This window comes from Nycticebus coucang, chromosome 7 (genome assembly GCF_027406575.1).
Source record: "Nycticebus coucang isolate mNycCou1 chromosome 7, mNycCou1.pri, whole genome shotgun sequence".
NCBI classification, from domain to species: domain Eukaryota; kingdom Metazoa; phylum Chordata; class Mammalia; order Primates; family Lorisidae; genus Nycticebus; species Nycticebus coucang.
Window position 1 is genome coordinate 119,783,437 of NC_069786.1, and position 16,589 is coordinate 119,800,025.

A 16,589-nucleotide genomic window follows, 5' to 3' on the forward strand; every position below is an offset into this window, starting at 1 on the left:
GAGGACCATGGCTCAACTCTTCTCACCTTAAGGAACACTTCATGTGCTGATCACCTCTGGGTTCATGTTCCATTGATTTCTTTTTTCCCCTTTTCTTGATGTCATTTCTTCCTATTTATCATTCATTTATAAACATGTTCAATGTTTTTTCATCTTAAAAAACAAAGAAACAAGGAAAACATTTTCAGATTCCTACTTCTGCAGACCTATTATACATTATGCCATTATCACTCACCTTGATTTTGCAATATTCTCTTTTTTTTTTTTTTTTTTTTTTGAGACAGAGCCTCAAGCTCTTGGCCTGGGTAGAGTGCTGTGGCATCATAGCCCACAGCAACCTCAAACTCCTGGGCTCAATCGAGTCTCCTGTCTCCGCCTCCCAAGTAGCTGGGACTATAGGTGCCCGCCACAACACCCAGCTATTTTTTGGTTGCAGCCATCATTGTTGTTTGGCGGGCCCGGGCTGGATTCGAACCCACCAGCTCAGGTGTATGTGGCTGGCGCTTAAGCCACAGGTGCCGAGCTGATTTTGCAATATTCTTTTATCTGATCTCTTTGCCTGAGTCCTGATGTCCTCATCCCTACTTTACCCTTGGCATCAAAGGGATCTGTCAGACATGCAGGTTAGGTCTAGCCATGCCTCTGCCCAGAATCTCCAAGTAAGCTAGAGGTGCATTCTACAACATGATGTCTCATTGCTGGATCCACTCCACATTTCCAAGAAACTTTGAACCACTTTTGAGATGTGATTGACATCCAGTAAACTGTATATATTTAAAAGTTTTATTGAAGTATAATTTCCATACTAGACAATTCACCCATTCAAAGCATATAATTTAATAATTTTTAGTCTATTCATAAGGTTTTCACATGTTTAAAATGTATGATTTGACACGTTTGGGCACATGTTCCTCTCCCTAAAATAATACCCACCATCAAGGTGGTATCTGTCTTCTCCAAACATTTTCTTATGCCCCTTTGTAATTTCTTTTGCCCTTCCTAGCACCTGCTCATCTGCTTTCTGTCACTATAGTTTACATTTCCGAGTTTTACATAAACAAATCATTCAGTATGTACTGTTTACTTTGCTACTTATTTTGGTCTGACTTCATTCAGCATAATTATTTTGAGGTTCATTCATGTTGTAAGCATGTGTCCATAGTTCATTCTTTTTTTCTTGCTGAGTAGTATTTAATTATACGATCATATCACAATTTGTTTATATACTGACCTGTTGATGAAAACTGAGTTGTTTCCAGTTTGGGGCTATTATAGAAAATCAGCTGTGAATGTGCTTGTGCAGGTCGGAGTGAGACATACGCTTTCATTCTTCATGGGTAAATACCTAAGAGTGGCCTGGCTGGATTACATGATAAGTACATGTTAAGAAACTTGTCATATGATAATATTTATGTTATGTATAGTTTCTTACTTAAAAAAAAAAAATACCAAACTGTTTTTCAAAGTGGTGGTACGATTTTGTGTTTCCTTCAGTGGCAGATGAGAGTTCCAGGTGCTCCACAACTTCACGAACAGCTGACATGGTCAGACCTGTTGGCCTTAGACATTTGAGTAGTTGTGTAGTGATGTGCCTCACAGCTATAGTGGTCTCACCTTCTAGACTTCATACCACCCAGTATCACGTCTCTAAGCCTTTGTTTCTGCTGTTCTTACAACCTGAATTTTCTCTAGCCCTCATCTTAATTAAATCATCTTCCTTTAATACCTAATCCAGAACTCCTGGCCCTTCATGTTGAATTAGAGTCTCTCTTTCTACATATACACATACACACACACACCCATAGAATTCTGTGGATATATCTTTCAAACCTTTTTGCATTATGATAAAATTCTCTGTGTTACTGTTTTCCTTACTTAAGGATAGGTACCTAATATAGGGATGTATTAGGCAATGGCAAGACAGGACTCAGCATTCTAAGAGTGGTGCTCTTCCCCTGAGACTTGAAAAACGTAGTTCTGACTGTTTTCTCTTGTTTAAAAAGAGCTGTGATTGGGCAGCACTTGTGGCTCAGTGGGTAGGGCGCTGGCCCCATATACTGAGAGTGGTGGGTTCAAACCCGGCCCCTGCCAAATTGCAACAAAAAAATAGCCAGATGTTGTGGCGGGTGCCTGTATTCTCAGCTACTCAGGGAGTTGGAGGTTGCTGTGAGCTGTGTGACGCCACGGCACTCTACTGAGGGCCATAAAGCGAGACTCTGTCTCTACAAAAAAAAAGAAAAAAGAGCTGTGATTATAGTCATTGTTATTTGAAATTTATTATTCAGAAACAATGTATTTCACTATGGTGATTTTTTTTTCGTGGAATGAACAATTGTCCTAATTCTCTAAAACAGCCTTCAGACATAGCAGGTGAAATATAAACGAGGTAAAAGGAACTCATGAACACAGGTCACCCAATCAGTCATTGGCTTAGGATTTTAAGATTTCCAATCTCTGGGGATTTTTTAAGTATCGTAAAGTAACTAGAATTAGTAATTATGCCTGTAATATTTCATTTATGTTGGTGAGTGAGGAAGGGGTAGGGCTGAGAAAAATATTTCAAGTAGCTTCTGAGAAATTCCCATCAATAATATCTGCAAGTTTTTCAACTTCCCAGATAATATTCAGTTAGATGTGGTTTTTACAGGTTCCCAGGAGGGAGGCAAAGACATAAAAAGAGTAAGCTGGTTTCCAGGAGAGTAGTTGCTGGTAATAAGGCGCTGGTAAAGAGGTTAAGTTTCAAAGTCTGATGGGAAATTGCAGCTATGGAATTCAGAATCATTGTCACTGAGGCTTTATAGCCTGTGGATTTGGCCTGCTGTGCACAGGCCATGGCTCTTAGTTTTTAACCCAGAGCAAAGTGGCAGTGGAGCACAAAAAACATACTCAGCGCCTTCTGGGGGGATACTGGTTGTGCTGGAATAATGCTCAGAATTACCTGGCAAGTAAAGGAGTTAAAAGAAAGCACCAGAATGCGGGAACTCCTGAAGCATACTAGCAGACTCATCAAAGTTACTTTGACATAGTCCTTCCTCGAGGATTTGGTTCCAAAGCAAGATAATTTTATCCATCACAAGCTAAATAAAGTCCGAGTAAGATCAGTGCAGTCATAATAAGTTTTATGATAAAAACTCATGACAACCATGTGCAAGAATGCCACAGAAAAGAACCGTGTTTTCCCGTTCTCCTGTGCATACGAATCAGCTGGCAATCTGGTGAAAGTGGAGATTCTAATGTAGCCACTCTGAGCAGGGTCCTGCAATTTAAAACAGCCCCAGCTGCTGCTGGGACTGCCAGTCTTCAGACCACACTTTGAGTTCTAAAGGCAGGTACTGAAGTAAACATGCTATTCTTTCCTTTTTCATGGTAGATCATAAAATTGTCCCGTAATTTTGTTTTTAACAAAAGAAATTAATCTGCTGTTAATATGCATTAAATTCTGATTTCTATCTTCTGCTTTAAAAGGTTGTGGGGGGACAAGATTTCTTCATTAATGACCTCATGGAAAATACATTTGGAAAAACTTCATATTGAATTGTCTTTATTTGGGGGTTGAAAATACCCATGCCATTTATTTAACGGATGCTCCTGATTACGGAATGAAGTTAATTAAATTCAGCATGTTGCCTCCATACAACAGTGGGATTCAAAAAATGTTTAACTAGAAGTTCTGTAAGAACAGTCACTTTTGTGGTTAAATTTTGAAAACAAGCACTGTCTGGTTTCAACATTAGATTATCTTTAGCACACGACCATCCTGAGTTTGGAGGGAGTGTCATGGGGTGGTATAAAGCACAAATTCTGAAGCCAGAATTCCTAGATCCTAATCCCGGTTCTGCCACTTAATAACTGTGTGCTTGTGAATGAGTGTGTGATGGTTTACTTATCTATAAAATGGGTCTGCAGTGTACAGGTCTTACTGGATTGTGTTAATATCTATAAAGCTCTTAGAACAACCCCCAGCACTGTTTGCTTTTTTTATAAATGTTTTTTAAAAGTATGATCAAAATAAACAATGTATATGTCAATGTCACACCTTAGTTGCTCAGTGGTCCATGGAATCCAGAAAGCCCATTCTCTTTTTACTAACTAAAACATCCTATAAGACTTTCCCAATAAGTAGGTGGCCAGAGAGAAAAGAGACTTTGGCCCAAAGAAATCCAGGTCATTTAGAAATCTGCTCATTTTCCTTATGTGGTTAGACTTACCTCAGCACTTTGGTCTTACAGTTGGTGATGTATATTGGTCAGGTGGCCAAGGATATCTTGAAATGGCCCCGTCCTGCCTCCCCTCCCGTTGTGAAACTTGAAAAGAGAGCGATTGCCGAATTCGGGATGCCATCCACCCATGCCATGGCCGCCACGGCCATTGCCTTCACCTTTCTTATCTGTACTATGGACAGATACCAGGTAAGGAGACCTAATTCTTCTTCCCTCCCCCCGCCCCCATATATGGTCCAATGCTCCCCATATAACAAGGCAGCAAATCGAGGCTGCACTTCAGAATTTTCTCTTAAATCTGCTGAGGGACTTTAAGATTTATGACATAAAGATTGAGGGGAACTCGCGACTATTGACCTGTTGATGGCAATTGCTTCCTAAGTAAGTGAGCATGTGATTTAGCATCCAATCAGGCTGTGCCTGAGTGACTGTGGACACCATTAGTCGTGATACCAGGACAACTAGCATAACACGGGCTGCCCCGGGTGACCAGCAGTGCTCTGTCGACTTTGACCTCATTGCTGTGGGAGACCACAGCCTTAGAACTGAAGCAGGTGGATCACTATCTCTGTGTCTAGTTTGTAAGCAGAGTATCTGTGTGTTCTTTCATGACCAGCATGAGCCAAATCCTCCAGCAGCTCCTGCACATGTTGAGGTTAGTAGTGTTGGCACCAGGGCTTTCACTTCTGCCTCTAAACATGCCCGTTCCTCGTTGGAGCTATTGCCCCGGGTCTCCTCAGAAGAAGAGCTTGCTTGTTGTGACTTTCAGATTATAGTACTGGCCCCTTGGTAAAATTGTTTCTTAAATTCTAATTTAAGAATAAATAGGAATAAAAATTATTCAGTCCACTAACACTGCCAGCACAATAGTTGTCATGAATCTTAAGGTCAAGTTCTGCTGCCCCACTGCATGTTTATATGTTGTGAAACTTCCGCCTAGAGCCAGATTCCTAGGCCTCTTCCCCTACTTTCTTTGATTTCCCCATTTAAAAAACATTTTTAGATAATCAAATTGCTGGTGTATGGAATATGAGATTCAGACCAGCAACCATTGCACACTGAGCCCTTTTCTCACTTCTGATGGCAAATGGTGTCTGTCTGAGTGAGATCTAATTCCCTTGTTTTCCTTCCTCCCCTGACAGTACCCTTTTGCTTTGGGACTGATGGTGGCCGTGCTGTTTTCCACCTTGGTGTGTCTCAGCAGGATCTACACGGGCATGCATACGGTCCTGGTAAGGCTTTGTGCTCAGGTCTCATGGTGATGGTTTAAATAATGTTATGGTCAGTGTGTCCCTGTGTTCCTCATGCTACTTATTTATAAAACCATTTGCATATGTAATTATATTTTTCATCAGGCCAGGGAGTTAAATAATTATTATGTTACAGCACATGCATAATAATAGTAATGAAATATGAAGATAGTATTAATAAGGCTGACCTAGGCTAGACCCTCAGGATTTTGAAAATGAGCTAAGAAGGCAATGGAGATGTAGGTAATTTATTGCCATGTTGGTTTAGTGATGAGGCAGCAAGCAACACAGGAAAAACACCCCGGGTTAAGGCACCAGTGAGTGGACATGGCTCCCATTGAGGTTTTCACAGAGAAGTCCTGAAAGTCACAGGGGTCTCTGCTAATTTTTAGGTTAAGGGTTATGCCAGGTCATAGGAGCCCAGAATCCTGGCTTTGCTCTTTCCATATTGTTTCAAGCTGGAGGTGGTGTCACAAACAGGGAGACATCTGCATTTAAAGGTCCGTCCACCCAGGGTGAGAGGGGGTCCCAGTTTTTGGAAAACGGTGAAGGGCCAGTCCTATTCTTTTCCCTACATCTGTGCTGTCCCAGTCCCACCTCGCTCCCCGCCTGGTGGCTGCTGAGAGGAAGGGGAGGGGACAGGGTACATTCTCAATTCGCTACACTATTGCTTCTGATTACAAAGAGGCTCTCTCCAAATATGTCTGTGGACTCCCATGAGGAGTTAAGGAGCACTCTCAGGTGTTTTAGTGTTTCTTTTATCTGGGCCTACTTTTTTTTTTTAATTTTAAATTTTTTTATTATTAAATCATAGCTGTATACATTAATGCAATCATGGGGCACCACACACTGGTTTTATAGACCATTTGACATATTTTCATCACACTGGTTAACATAGCCTTCCTGGCATTTTCTTAGTTATTGTGTTAAGACATTTATATTCTACATTTAGTAAGTTTCACATGTACCCTTGTAAGATGCACCGTAAGTGTGTTCCCACCAATTACCCTCCCTCTAAATTTAATCTCTGCTAATAGGCACCTAATCCAGTTACTCCTCATAAAAATAAGTCACATTTTAAACTTATAATTTTATATGTGTACCACAAAGGGCATTTTTCAAAGGATCAAACTCATTTAGGACAAAACTTATACTGTACAATGAGAACTGGATTTATTTTACTATACAATTAGCCTAAGCATGTTTACCTATAACAAACAACAAATACTTTTTTAAAGCAATAAACTGTCAATTAGTTTTCCATAAATGTATGTTGGATGCTAGAAACCCAGAGATGGTTGGTGACCAATAGAACAAATTATCTCCAAACTGATCAAACTGGAATTTATTTTTTATTATTATTATTAAATCATAGCTGTGTACATTAACGCGATCATGGGGCACCATACACTGGTTTTATAGACCGTTTGACACATTTTCATCACACTGGTTAACATAGCCTTCCTGGCATTTTCTTAGTTATTGTGTTAAGACATTTACATTCTACATTTACTAAGTTTCACATATACCCTTGTAAGATGCACCACAGGTATAATCGCACCAATCACTCTCTCACTGCCCACCTACCCCCTCCCTCTCCTCCCTTTCCCCCTTCCCCCTATTCTTGGGTTATAACTAGGTTATAGCTTTCATGTTAAAGCCATAAATTAGTTTCATAGTAGGGCTGAGTACATTGGATACTTTTTCTTCCATTCTTGAGATACTTTACTAAGAAGAATATGTTCCAGCTCCATCCATGTAAACATAAAAGAGGTAAAGTCTCCATCTTTCTTTAAGACTGCATAATATTCCATGGTGTACATATACCAAAATTTATTAATCCACTCGTGGATCGATGGGCACTTGGGCTTTCTCCATGACTTAGCAATTATGGATTGGGCTGCAATAAACATTCTGGTACAAATATCTTTATTATGATGTGATTTTTGGTCTTCTGGGTATATGCCTAGTAGAGGAATTATAGGATTGAATGGCAGATCTATTTTTAGATCTCTAAGTGTTCTCCAAACATCTTTCCAAAAGGAATGTATTAATTTGCATTCCCACCAGCAGTGTAGAAGTGTTCCCTTTTCTCCACATCCACGCCAACATCTCTGGTCTTGGGATTTTGTGATATGGGCTAATCTTACTGGAGTTGGATGATATCTCAAAGTAGTTTTGGTTTGCATTTCTCTGATGATTAAAGATGATGAGCATTTTTTTCTTATGTCTGTAGGCCGTGCACCTGTCTTCTTCAGAGAGGTTTCTCTTCAAGTCCCTTGCCCAGCCTGAGATGGGATCACTTGTTCTTTATTTGCTTAGACGTTTGAGTTCTCTGTGGATTCTGGTTATTAAACCTTTGTCGGAGACATAACCTGCAAATATCTTCTCCCATTCTGAGGGCTGTTTGCTTGCTTTACTTACTGTGTTCTTGGCTGTGCAGAAGCTTTTTAGTTTGATCAGGTCCAAGTAGTGTATTTTTGAAGCTGCTTCAATTGCCTGGGGGGTTATCCTCATAAAATACTCGCCCAGACCAATTTCTTCAAGGGTTTTCCCTGCACTGTCTTCTAGTATTTTTATAGTTTCATGTCTTAAGTTTAAATCTTTAATCCAGTGAGAGTCTATCTTAGTCAATGGTGAAAGGTGTGGGTCCAGTTTCAGTCTTCTACAGGTTGCCAGCCAGTTCGCCCAGCGCCATTTGTTAAATAGGGAATCTTTTCTCCACTGAATGGTAGAGGATTGGGCTGGTCATTATGGAGGTCTGAGAATATCCTGAAAAGCTGGTTTGGTTATGGCAAATTTCTTCAACATATGAATGTCATCAAAGTATTTAATTTCTCCATCATAAATGAAACTCAGTTTAGCTGGATACAGGATCCGGGGTTGAAAGTTATTTTGCTTTAGGAGATTAAAAGTCAATGACCATGCTCTTCGGCTTGAAAAGTTTCAGCAGAGAGATCTGCAGTCATTCTAATATTCTTTCCTTTGTAGGTAATGGATTTCTTACATCTGGCTGCTTTCAGAATTTTCTCCTTCATATTAACTTTAGTGAAGTTATTATGATATTCCTGGGGGATGTCTTATTGGGATTGAGTCGTGCTGGGGTTCTGAAACTGTCTTCTATCTGAATTTCAGAATCTCTTGGCATGTCTGGAAAATTCTCTTTCATAATTTCATGGAGAAGGGCCTCTGTGCCTAGTGAGGCCACTTCATTAGTTTCAGGGATTCCAATGAGGCGGATATTAGCCTTCTTCGAATTATCCCAGAGCTCTCTGAGAGAATGATCCATTTTTGTTCTCCATTTCTCTTCCCCTTTGAGAGTTTGGGAGTGTTCAAAGGCTTTGTCTTCAATGTCAGAAATCCTTTCTTCTGCTTGCTCCACTCTGTTACTGAAGGATTCTACTGTATTTTTCAGATCTTTGAGAGCTGCAAATTCTTGCTTCAGTGCGTCAAAATCTTTGGTGGTTTTGTCTTTAAATTCATTGAATTCTTGAGACAACTTTTGAATTTCTTCTCGAATTTCTAATTCCGACTTTTGAATTGCTGCTTGAATTTCTAATTCCAAATTTTCCTCCATTTTATTAATCTTGTTTGTAATCCAAATTCTGAATTCGATTTCTGACATCTCGGCCAGCTGTTTATGAAGGGGATCTTCAGTTACATTTGCCGTATCTTTCCTTGGCGGGGGGTTGATCTATTCTGGTTATTCATGTTACCCCAGAGTTTTTCCGCTGATTCCACTCCATGATAGTTTTACACCGTTTGATTTTTCCCCTTGAGCTTTGTCAAGGACCCGTACAGTTCTATTGCCTGAGAAACTGGGGCCCTGTTTGTTGTGGTGGGGCTAAGTGGTTCTCTCTTGTTTTCAGCTGGTTTCTGTTCAACCCTAGTGAAACAGTTACTCTGGGTTGAAGTCTCAGCTGTGGAGAAATACCTGCAATTAAGTCACCCCGCCCCCCACAGGCAACAATTGGGAAAGGAAAATCAAACCTTCCTACAGCCACACACCCAGGGTACCACTTGAATAGTCCTCGGGCGATTGGCTCAGTTCAAAAGGTCCAAATCAATTGTCTCAGTCAGCACCTGTCTCAGGTGGGAGAGTTTAAAAGGTCTCTGGCGACTGGATCACAGGGGTCTGATGACTACTCTGATATTGCTTGCTCCAGTGCTGTGTGGAGTCAGGAGGAGCTACCCAGCAAATAGATCAGTCTGGGAAGGTTGATGTCTCCTTCCCCACCTTGCACCTCTGTCACACTCAGTCACTGATAGCCCCACCATTGGCTGACCCAGTTGCCTGTAGTGAACAGATACCCCAGGGGTTTGCACCTGCCTGAATCACAAGGAAATCTATTTCTGTTCAGCCAGGCCGCTATGCTCTGCCTCTATCTAGCAGGGGGAGGTGAGGCCTGACAACCTCGGGAACTTGATGGAGGCTGGGGGGTGTTCACTCAGTTCCAGCCCCGCCCCTGATTGATGTTACTGACAGAGCAGAACAGAAATACTTTGCGGGAATTTGTTTCTGTCCCTGCTAAATTCCCCTGCAGAAGAGAAGCTGTTTTGAGTTCCCTGAGCCTGCGCCTCAGGCCCTGTCTTCACTCCTGCAGGTTTGTATTCGGTTACCTGGGAGTTCTAGCCTCCTGTCTTCCTTTGTCTATAGGCTGACAATCCCCTGAGGGCTGGGTGCATCTTAGGGTCAGTAAATCAGTCCTCTGGGTCAGCCCCACCCTGGGAACTTCCCGGGTCTGCGAGTGCATTTGTAGTCCCTGAGCTCCACCCAGGTCAGTACCGCCTCAGGCAAACCCTTTACTCACGGGGCCTGCGTTTCCATCCCAGATTTGTTCCATGGTGGTTACCATCTGAGTAGATGCCCGGCTTCCTCCTGTTCCCCAGGGAGACATGGGGTGTGGCTTCAGAATATCCAGGAGTGAGCCCTATTGTTGCTAAAAGACGGCTGCTGCTCTGCACCTCAGGGCACTGCTGCTCTGGTGTGGTTCCCTCTCAGCAGACTGTCCTCTCCTCACTCCTGTGCCCCAGAGTCAGCACTGACCAGCTGCAATTTAGGCACTGTCCACACCCCTCGAGAAATCACCCAAGAGTCTGAACTCCTGGGGGACAGGCCTCCAGACCTCAGAGTGAGAGTGGAGGGGAGGGCTGGGAGCTCAGAGTTGCAGGTAGAGAATATATACAGTTTTATACAGTTTTATGCCTGGCAGGAGAACGCTGTGGCACCCTAGTAGGGGAGGTAGGTCCAGTTTTTAGAGGGCCTCTCCCATGGAGTGTAGTGGCAGGACCTTTGAACTCTGCTCGTTTGTTTGTGGGGCACTCCAAGCCATTTTCAGGGGGGAGGGGACTCCCATCCACTTGGTGCTGGATTTTGTACCTTTTTTTTGTATCCTTGGGGTTGCAGCTCACCTCAGTGGGGTTGATGTGCGTTCTTCAACCTTCTCTCTTGGTGCACCCCAAATCCACCATGTTACTTGCTAAATTTCTGTCCTTTAACTCTCCTTCTGGACAGGAGCCTCTGTGGAAAGCTGGCTTCAGTCAGCCATCTTGTCTCCACCCCCCAACTTTACATCTTTTGTATTAACTTGGATGGAGTTGAAACATATTCTTTTTTTTTTTTTTTTTTTGGAGGCAGAGTCTCAAGCTGTCACCCTGTGTAGGGTGCCATGACATCATAGCTCACAGCAACCTCAAACTCTTGGGCTTAAGCGATTCTCTTGCCTCAGCCTCCCAATTATCTGGGACTACAGCATCCACCACAATGCCCGGCTATTTTTGGTTGTAGTTGTCATTGTTCTTGGGTGGGCCTAGGCTGGATTTGAACCCACCACCTCCAGTGTATATAGCTGGCCCCCTAGCCACTTGAGCTAAATGTGCCAAGCCCAAACATATTCTTCTTAGTAAAGTATCATGAGAATGGGAAGCAAGAATCCAATGTACTCAATACTAATATGAACCAGTAGACAATCTAATATATACCAGCGTAAGAGAAAAACTCAATTCAGTTCACGTTGGGGGGAGGGAATATGTGGCAAAGGGGAGAAGGGAGGAGATGGGGATGGGCGTGTTCTCATTTAATGGGCACAATGTATGGGTATATGGCACACCTCCTGGGGGCAGGACATGACTACAGCAGGGACTCTGCCTAACAAATGCAAACAATGTAATCTAGTTGTTTATATCCTCACATTAATCTGAAATTAAAAAAATTCAAAATAAAAAAACATAAAGAAGTAAAAAAGATCACCAAAGAAGAATTACGAAAGTGTAACAGACACATTGTGAGCTCATGCTATTAGAAAAATGGCACTGATAGACCTACTGGACACGGGGTTTCCATAGACCTTCAATTCGTAAAAGCATGAGTATGAAGCACAATCAATTCTAGTGCAATAAAATGAGATACTCCTGCTTACATACTGTGGAATATTACTCAGCCTTAGAAAGGAAGGACATTCTGACACACATTGCAGCGTGGTATATTGAGATGTGGTAAGTGCAGCCATGAAAGGACAAATATCCTATGATGCCACTTACATGGGGTATTTGGAGTAATCAAATTCATACAGACAGAGTGTATGGAGAGTGTTTGCAGAGGCTGGGGAGAGATGGAAATGTGGAGTTATTTAATGGGTTTTGCAAGACAAAAAGAGTTCTGGAATTGGATAGTGGTGACGTTACACAACAGTATAAATACTCTCAATACACCGTGTACTTTAAAATGGTTGAGATGGTGAATTTTATGTTATTATATTCTACTATATATAGAGAGAGAGGGTGCCAAAAATATATACACATTTTAAGAAAGGAAAAAGCTGTATTAAAATTGTAATACTCAAGTTACATTTGACTTCTGCAATTACAAGAGATACACTATAGGAGATAACAAAGGTTACCAGTACATACAGAGTATTGCAATTTTAATACTGTTTTTCCTTTCAAAAAATATATACGTTTTTCTGGCACTTTATGTGTGTGTGTGTGTGTAGGTGGGTCCTAGGTTTGGGTATGGTTTTAAAGCTCCCCAGCTGATTTTAAGGTGCAGCCAGGAATGAGAGTCATTCATTGGAGGAATGAAGATAATCCTTTAGTGCTGGGCAGGGGCAAGCATCTGAGCAAGACTGGACAGGAAGGTGGCAGAGAGGTGGAGACAGAGCGTCTCCATCTGCACAGGCACAGAGCGTCCACATGATGAACCACCATGAGCCCATGCACCTTCAATGCCCTGGCTTGGGAGCCCATCATTTCGGTGGCTGCCTGTTGTACGTAGATGTTCCTCCATGCAGAAGCAGGAATTTTCTGATCTCAGCCCTTACAAAATCACTCCTTGTCAGATGCAGTTTGCTGCCCCTGTCAAGCCTTTGCTGACAGACTGCAGTTAGACACCTGGGCAGGCCCGAGTAAAGCTTAGGGAGACGCTAAACCTGCCTGGTGGTGTCACCGTTCTCATCAGACCAGATCTGGCCTTACCTAGGGGAAGGGTGTTCCGATCTACCAAGATGCCCAAGCAAGAAATGTGGGCACCATCCCTGCTCCTCCCTTCCACACCTCTTTCAGTCAGGTAGTCACCAAGCTGAATCAGTTCTGGCTCTTAAATAGATCTCAAAGCTATTGCGTGACAGGGTATTATTTCCAAATCTGATTATACTGTCCCACACATAGGGAAGCTTCTCTGTGCCCTCCTGGAATTGGCCTTTGAGAGAAGTCATCACTGTCTGTGCCAAAACATAGTAATAAAATGCAGGCTTCCTGAGGACATCACTGAATAGCTGATTGTACCATGCCTGTGGCCCCTCTCCCTCTGGGCTCACCATTCACAGTAAAACAAAGTTCCTTATTGCTTAAGCCAGTTTTTATTGAGGTCTTACATTTCCCACAGTGAAAAGCGTTCTAGGTGAAGCAATGATTTACAGAAACCATTTTTTGGTGTATAACAAACCATGTTCTCTTGGTTTGAAGAATAAACCAACTGGAGCCAGCTTAAGGGAAAACATGAGGTGGGGGGGAATGTCTTGGAAAAATGGCTGGGGGAGCTCATTAGAAATGGCTCATAGAATTCACAGTGCGGTCAAACAGGAGAGATGGGAAGCAGGTGGCTCTGAGGAGCGCCATATTCTTCCTTCAGAGTGTCAACACCCACATATCCCAGCTCCCAGTAACTCCTCCCTCAGATCAGAAGTCTAACACATGGAGGTGAGACTTTGGTTGGACCTGCTACCACCTTTGCATCAGTGAGCCCTGGCAGGACAATAGAGTCACAGAGCAGAAATGAGACCCCAGGACCCACCCCTGGGTGTATGGAGGCAGTGTCTTGAGAGCAGGACCAGAAAGAGCCCAATAAGGTTGCCCCAGTGGAGGATGCCCTCACATCAGGTGGTTCCCCTTGCACTGGTCAGGACTCCTTGAAGGCATGCACCTGGCATCAACTCAAACTAGTTTAAACTTAAAGGGAAATTTATTGCTTTTTATATCCACAGTATAAAGAGGTCAGAGGTGCAGCTGGATTTCCAGAGAGTGGGTCCCCCAGTCTTGACTTTCATCGAAAGCTTCCCACACCACTCTTCCCCAAGCTCATCCGTTTCTACATTGTTCTGCACGGTGGAGTCACACTCTAAGGCTACTCTTCTCCCTGAGATTAGACCCAGGGAGCTCAGTGTTTAAATTCTTCCTCTTTCATTCCTGAAAGGACTCCAGTATGGAGAGTTTCAGGAAAGATCTCTAATTGGCCTCTAGATAATGGGTCAGTCCATTGCTGTACCAAATATAAGGGGTTCCAAGGCCTGTGTGAGCAGGGGCTCTGATGGCTGTAAGGGTTAAGGTTAGGACTGGCATCCAGAAGGGGTAGTTCCCCAAAATAAAGTGCCTCCTATTACCACAAATAGAAGGCAGAGCTGTGTGATATATTTTCTACACCAACACCATGGCATTTGTCCTATGCTTTCAAAGGCTTAAAAACTGGAGCTAGGGCTGGGTGTGGTGGCCCTCACCTATATATAATCCTAGCACTCTGGGAGGCCAAGGAGGTAGATTGCCAGAGCTTAGGAGTTCAAGACAAGCCTGAGCAAGCGTGAGACTCCATCTCTAAAAATAGCCAGGTGTTAGGGTGGGCACCTGTAGTCAAGAGGCTAAGGCAAGTGGATCACTTGAGCCCAAGAGTTTGAGGTTGCTGTGAGCTATGAAGCCACTGCACTCTACTGAGGGAGACAAAGTGAAACTCTGTCTCAAAAAACAAAACCAGTCCTAATATTTATTATATTTTTGTTTTTGGAGGAAAGAGGACTAGAGCAAATCGAGAAGGCTGATCACCCTATATTTGTGATGCCCTGAATTGTTCAACTTGATTTTAAGTCCTTGGACTGGTAAAACAGTCATCCCAAGTATATTAACAATAAAATTAGACAGAATTGTTGTTGTTAGATTAGAGAATCTGTGAAATACGAATAAACAATGAATGGTAGTTTGTTATTTTGGACTGGAACGAGCTGAAATGTTGCTCTATTTTATTGTTCCTACGTTGTTTGATCTGCGCGTAATTATATAGATACAGGGTTTTATTTGTTTATTCAATTTATTCCCCCCCTAAGTATTGCTTTAGTTTGGGTTGGAGTTGGAGGATATTGAAAGGCTTCAAAAATTAAATTATCCACAGACCATACAAAACTGTGTCCTGGCTTTGAACTAGAGCATTTTTGGTATGTTTTCTTATGTTGTTTGAAACTACTTTAACCAAAAAAAAAAAAAAAAACTTACTTCAAGCTGTATTACTTAATTGGGGAAAAAAAAGCTGACTGTAACATAAATTACACCCTACCAAGCCTCACTTTCTGTTACACCCTGTCAGATGAGTTACCAAGATAAAAAGGGAATTTGGTTATGTTTTTGAGGATCAGTCACCATGTTATTTTGCCTATTGTTTTCTCTTTACCCCAAAGAGAAATGTTTCTGCCCTTCTGTAAAAATAGAGAATTATTTCTGGTTTCAAACATAATAAATACTCATGGTAAAAAGTCCATTTCCTCTTGATTTTAAAGTTTTGTTTTTTTTAAGGACAAAATAAATCATTATTAGTTAACCACCAAAGGAGAAGTTCAGACAGCCATTGCTGGGGATGGTATAAAGGAAAATTGAAGGCATTTTATGTTTCCATATTAGTTTAAACAGAATTAGGGCTTACAACAATTTCCAGCAAGAACTGCTTGTGGTATGTATTCCTCATAAAAAACATAGGCAGATTAAGTTTTTATCTCCTTTCCCAACCCTGTTGGAAAAGCCACGGCTGGGGCACAGTTCTCCTCTGTTCTGTAAGTGTGGGATGAGCAGGCTTCTGGAAGCACTCTGAATCTGGAAGGAGGCATGAGTGAGCCTTGAGTGCAGACCACAGAAGATGTGCCAAGACAGGAGTTGGTGAAGACACTGGAATTATACCAAGATCAGAGGTCCCTATGCGGCAGTGAGCTGAGGTCTAAAGGGTTGAAGTAGGCAGTGTAGCCCTGGGTTAGTTTGCCTTAGACCAGAAGGCACTCATGTCCTTTCTGCTGCACTAGAAAGTGGTTGGCCTTTGACATTTTGTGGTCTGGCCCTGCAGAGGCTGCTCTAGAGCGCTGTGTTGCCAGACCTGACTGGGGAGGGAAGCTGGGGGCCTCCTGAGGCTATTGACTAAGTAGCCAAACAAGTTGGGACTCCAGCCATAGGGATGGCCCACTGGGGACATGTTAGTCCCAGTTTATGGGGATAATGCCAGGAAGAAAGTGGCATTGTACAAATGGGTAGAGAAAGCATCACTGATGAAGAGAGGTGAGGGTAGCCAGCAGAACTGATGAAAACATTGCAAAAATTCATCAGATTATGTGTCAAAATCATTGGCTGACTGTAGGAAGCACAGCTGAACAAGTAAACATCAATAGAGAAACAGGAAAATCTTAACTGAAAGTCCTGGCCAACAACTCATAGCTCTTGCATCATGACAATGCACCAGCTTACACAGCACTGTCTTGAGGGAGTTTTTAGCTAGTAAACAAATAACTGTATTGGAACTCTCTCCCTACTTACCTGATCTTGCCTTCAGTGACTTCTTTCTTTGTCTGAAGAGAAAAGAAATATTGAAAAGAAGACATTC

At 42.4% G+C, this 16,589-nt stretch overlaps 1 protein-coding gene across 1 annotated transcript in view; it reads left to right on the top strand.

The window, feature by feature from the left end:
* The window catches only part of SGPP2 (sphingosine-1-phosphate phosphatase 2), a 133,534-nt gene that overhangs the window by 90,146 nt on the left and 26,799 nt on the right, over positions 1–16,589 (top strand). Inside the window, exons 3-4 of the mRNA XM_053598117.1 lie at positions 4,230–4,409; positions 5,363–5,452. Coding sequence (XP_053454092.1) covers positions 4,230–4,409; positions 5,363–5,452 — 270 coding nt within the window. The remainder of the gene's footprint in view (positions 1–4,229; positions 4,410–5,362; positions 5,453–16,589) is intronic.